The 4,840-nt window shown below is 65.7% G+C and overlaps 2 protein-coding genes across 5 annotated transcripts in view; one reads left to right on the forward strand and one right to left on the reverse strand.

Moving 5' to 3' along the window:
- The first annotated feature begins 562 nt into the window (after positions 1 to 562).
- Rnf208 (ring finger protein 208) lies at positions 563 to 1,968 on the forward strand. The gene has a single exon (XM_004640361.2). It carries the CDS (start codon positions 997 to 999, stop codon positions 1,795 to 1,797), a length of 801 nt encoding a protein of 266 aa, XP_004640418.1. The 5' UTR covers positions 563 to 996; the 3' UTR covers positions 1,798 to 1,968.
- A 2,504-nt stretch (positions 1,969 to 4,472) lies between these two features.
- Positions 4,473 to 4,840, reverse strand: part of Ndor1 (NADPH dependent diflavin oxidoreductase 1) — an 8,724-nt gene continuing 8,356 nt past the window's right edge. For all 4 annotated transcript variants that reach the window (XM_004640363.2, XM_023700281.1, XM_023700282.1 and 1 more), the window contains one exon: positions 4,473 to 4,839. The gene's annotated coding sequence lies outside the window, so the exon portion shown is untranslated. The remainder of the gene's footprint in view (position 4,840) is intronic.

Raw genomic sequence — 4,840 nt, forward strand, 5'->3', positions numbered from 1 at the left:
CGCGCGCACTGCGGTCCCCGCGCCTCCGCCGCAGAGCGCGCCACGCTCGCACGCACCTGCCTCTGCCTCGCTGAGCCCCGCGCCCGCGCCCCCGGGTACCGCCCGCTCCCGCCATCGTCAGGGTCGCCGCAGGAGCATCGGAGCCGCTGGCGAAGGGCGGGCGCCGCGTCCGGGCCTGCCTTTGAAACAACCTCTGCGGCGGCGGCGCGCAGCCGAGGACGCCAGGCTGGGGCAGGTGAGCGGGGGAGGGGCGCGGCCGGGCGGGGCGCCTTGCTCGCCGGATAGCTGGAGTAGGAGCGCCAGCGTCTAGGAGGGGGAAGGGAGGGGCCGGGCCTGCGAGGTCAGGACCCTGCGGAGGAGGTCGGGGTCAGAGGTCGGTTGCCTGGGTCTTTGTGCAGGGCGGGAGCGGGGGCGATGGCGCGCTGGACTGTGGGCTCGCGCGCTGCGCTCACGCCGCCTCTTGCCCGCAGCTCAGACCTGGTGCAGGCCTCGCCACTGCTCGCGCCGAGGAGCTTGCAGCCCGGGGCTTCCTGCAGCCAGGGCTCAGGCTAGCTGCCTTCCCTGGGCGCCCTGTCCTGGAGCCATGGGGCCCACTTAGCCCCTGCCTGCCCCGATGTCCCGGCCCGGGGACTGCTGACCCTGGCTGCAGGGGGACCTCCCCCAGCGCCCCCGGGCCAGCCTCTGCAGCCAGAGACCCTGGGTGAGCGCCTGGGCCAGACCCCAAGCCCTGGGCAGCCTCCCACAGCTCCCTGCCCCTGCCTGCCCCTCCCGTCCCCACCCCTGCCTCCCCTTCCCAGGACTGGACCAGAGAGGGCACTGTGGCCACTGGGGGGCACTCTGCCCCCCCAGGTCTCACCGGCCGCCCCCCGAAGTCCACGGGGCGGCCGGGGTCTCCATCAAGCTGGGCAGGACCAGGATGCTGTCCCCCGTCTTCCCCCGCGCCCCCATCCAACGCCCCCGCCCACCCGAACATCTGGTGTGACTGGAGACAGCCGGATGCTAGCTGACCCTGGGCCCGAGGTGGGCAGTGGCTGGCCGGGCCTCCTCATGTCCTGCCTGAAGGGCCCACATGTCATCCTCAAGATGGAGGCCATGAAGATCGTGCACCCTGAAAAGTTCCCCGAGCTTCCAGCTGCTGCCCCCTGCTACCCGCCTGCACCTCGGCCTGCCCCCACTCTGGCACCCAAGCGTGCTTGGCCCTCCGACACAGAGATCATTGTCAACCAGGCCTGTGGTGGGGACATGCCTGCCTTGGAAGGGACACCCCACACCCCACCCCTGCCACGGAGACCCCGCAAAGGCAGCGCAGAACTGGGATTCCCCCGCGTGGCACCTGCAGACGAGGTGATTGTGAATCAGTATGTGATCCGGCCCAGCTCAGCGGCCTCTGCAGGCTCGTCGGCATCAGGGGCCCCAGCAACAGGGGAGCCCCTGGAATGCCCCACCTGCGGGCACACCTACAACGTCACCCAGCGACGGCCCCGCGTGCTGTCCTGCTTGCACTCGGTATGTGAGCAATGTCTGCAGATCCTGTACGAGTCCTGTCCGAAGTACAAGTTCATCTCCTGCCCCACCTGCCGCCGCGAGACTGTGCTCTTCACCGACTACGGCCTGGCCGCACTGGCTGTCAACACATCCATCTTGAGCCGCCTGCCGCCTGAGGCGCTGACCGCCCCCTCTGGTGGCCAATGGGGGGGAGAGTCTGAGGGCAGCTGCTACCAGACCTTCAGGCAGTACTGTGGGGCTGCCTGCACCTGCCACGTGCGGAACCCGCTGTCCGCCTGCTCCATCATGTAGCACCCGTCTGCCTGCTACCGGCTGCCGCTGCCCTCACCCATTGCTTCTTTAGGGACCCGGCCCTGCCCTGTCACCCACTCACCCTTCCTCGCCCACCATGGCTGTGGCCCAACCCTTCGTGGTATTGTCGCTGAAGCCAACTCTGCCATTAAAACTCTTTGCCAAAGTTTGCACCTGTTCCCTGGACTGAGGCTTACTGCTGAGGGCTGGGCCTGAGGTTGGCACTCAGGGCTGCAGCCCAGACGGCGTCCAGCATGAAGCTGCCCGCAGGAGGCTCAGCCTTGCTGGTTGGGGCCAGGCTGGGGAATGCTGCACAGTGGGCTGGGTCTGGCCCCGAGTGCTTGTGCAGAGCCTGCCAGCCATAGTCAGTACGCAGCTGATGGATGCCCACAGGGTAAATGCAGGACCTGTCCTCTACCAAGATTGTTTTCTCTCCATCCCCTCGGCCTGTGTGGGTCTCCCAAGAGTGAGTATGGACTGTGGCCATTCTGAGCTGGGCACTAGGACCAGGGGTCTGGAGTGCCAAGGTTTGGGGAAAGTCCCTTTGCACAGGGTGCACCCTTGCTGTTGAGACTAGGTAACAGGGAGGCCAGCCAAGGCAGGTAGCAGGGGCACTTCCTGTACCAGGCAGTAGTTGGCACCTCACCTCAATCACACTTCACTTGCCCTTGTTTGAGGCACCTGCAGGCAAGAGCCTCAGGGTTTGTGTTGGGGGCCAGCACAGCTAAGCCCCTAGCAGCCCTGGGCCACCCTCTTGTCCCGGCCAGGCTGGGTACGGAGTCTCATGGGCCAGCTGCGTGCAGTGCAGGTCCTTCCTCAGACTGCCCTGACCTTCAAGGGCACACTGGCCCTGATCTAGAGCACAGGTAGTCAGCGCCAGAGGCCCCTGCCCTCCTCCACCAACAGACTCTCTTAAGGGTGTCCAGCTGTCTCTTGTTGTGTTGTCCTCAACTGGGCCTCAGGAGAGAACAATGTGGCATGGAGGCTGCCGTAGCCAGTGCAAGGCCTGGCTCACAGTCCTCCCTGCTGCCCTCGTCTCCTCCAGCAGCTGTCCTTGTAGGGTGTCCTTGGGCCCAGCTTGTCCTGGCTGCAGGGTGGAGTGGGCTGTCTGGCCAGCCCAGGCTCCCTGTGTGGGGCTCAGGGATGGCCAGGGCCAGGTCAGATTTTGGGCTTTCCAGCCAGAGAAGGCTTAGCGGCTGGCACGGTCCAGAAGCATAAAGAGCAGCCCCAGAAGCATGAGTGGTGTGAAGATGAACAGCAGCCCCAGTAGCTCAAGTACCAGGAGGGTCAGCAGCACAAGGCGGCGGGCACAGGGCCCACGCTCCCGCAGTGCCCACAGCCAGATGCCCAGTCCAGGTGGGCAGGGCAGGAATGGAAGGCAGCCCCGGCTCCCTACAGGCCCTGCCAGGAAGCGTGACTGGTAGCGGTGCTCGAGGGAGCCCCAGGGCCCCGGCCTGCGACCTGGAGGAGTGGGGGGCCTAGGGGGTGGCGGGCGCTGGGGCCCATCAGCCTGTAGCAGCTCTTCCTGCAGCTGGCAGATCTCCCACTCCAGCATGGGCGTTTTCTGGCGGCACAGAGGACAGCGAACACGGCCCAGGTCTGAGCCAGGGGCTGTGCCCAGTAGCTGGTGCAGGCAATCTATACAAAGGCCGTGGCCACAGTTCAGCAGGGTCAGGCAGCGCTCACTGGGCCCATAGGGCTCCGTGCAGATGGGGCACCCCTCCTCCTGCTCCCCTGTCTCTGGCAGGGGCCAGGTGCTGGCTGAAGCTGTGGCCCCTAGCAGGGCCTCACTGTCCAGAGTTCTGCCATCTTGGGGGGTCCCGAGGCCTCCCCCCTCATCTGCTGCAGGCTGGCACTGTGAGTCCAGACACTCAGGACTCAAGGAGGCCCACAGAGGACCGGAAGGCCCACAGCTGGGGTCTGTGGGGCCCAGCACAGGGTCCTTTGGGCCGAAGTCAGGATGGGTGGACAGGGGCTCCAGGCTGTAGGGTGGGTGGGGGAGGCACGGAGGTCAGTGCGGCCCTCAGCAGCCAAGTGAGGCCTAGGTGCCACCCACTGCTCCCTTGACTACTGACCTCCTCCTGCCGCACCTCTGGGTGCCCTGGCCGGCAGGAACTTCCAAGTCCCCGTGGTGTGCTCACGCCGGGCAGCTCCTGGGCCCGCACAGAACCATTTCTGGTAAGATCTTGCTAGCACTCAGCCGGCCAAGTCCAATGCCCAGCTCAGTGACTGACCGACTGATCAAACAAATGCCCCTCTGCTCCTTCCCAGACCAGCTCACTGGTTCAACCACTCCGGCAGGGTTGCCCTTCCAGACTTGGAGCCCCAGCCAAGGGAGACTGGGGGCGGGGACCAAATACCACACCCTCTGCCCGCCCCTTCCTGGGTAGCAAGGGCGGGCCAGCCCCAGCATTTCCCACAGCTCTGGGCTGGCAGCAAGCTGGGACTTTGCCTCACAGGCAGGGCAGGCTTGGCCAGGTGGCTCCAGGACCCTGAACTCACACTGTGTTGGACACCCAAGTGTAGGACGCCTGACTCAGGCGAGAGAGCGGTACAAGGTGTATGTGCAGGCACCCACGCCGCAAGGGGTCACTGTTGCCACCACCCAACCAGACACCCGAGACCCACCTGCCACCCACAGCCCCAGGAGCAGAAAGACACAACACACATGGGAGTCCAGGATCCATGTTTACTGCCATGCTACTGGGACAGGAGAAAAGGCCAGGCCTTCACCCTGTTCAGGAGGCTGGGGGAGGGGGGTCCTGGGAGCCTCTGGCCTAAGCTTGACCCTATGGGTGCTGCATGGCCCCTCAGGCTGTCATGGGGGACACTGGGAAGCCCCTGGAGCAGACAGTAGGATCCTGCGCCAGAGGGGACACAGGCCAGGCCAACAAGGTGGGACAAGGGCAGGGCAGGGTGTCCCCAGAGCTGCTAGCAGAACAGGTTACAGTGTCAAGGCTGACAGGCCCCGACCGAGCGTGTGAAAAGGACAGGGCATGTGGTGTTCCTTTACAAGGGCGCCCCCAGACTCTCCCATGGACCC

Source organism: Octodon degus, unplaced genomic scaffold, assembly GCF_000260255.1.
Source record: "Octodon degus isolate 3935 unplaced genomic scaffold, OctDeg1.0 scaffold00123, whole genome shotgun sequence".
NCBI lineage: Eukaryota > Metazoa > Chordata > Mammalia > Rodentia > Octodontidae > Octodon > Octodon degus.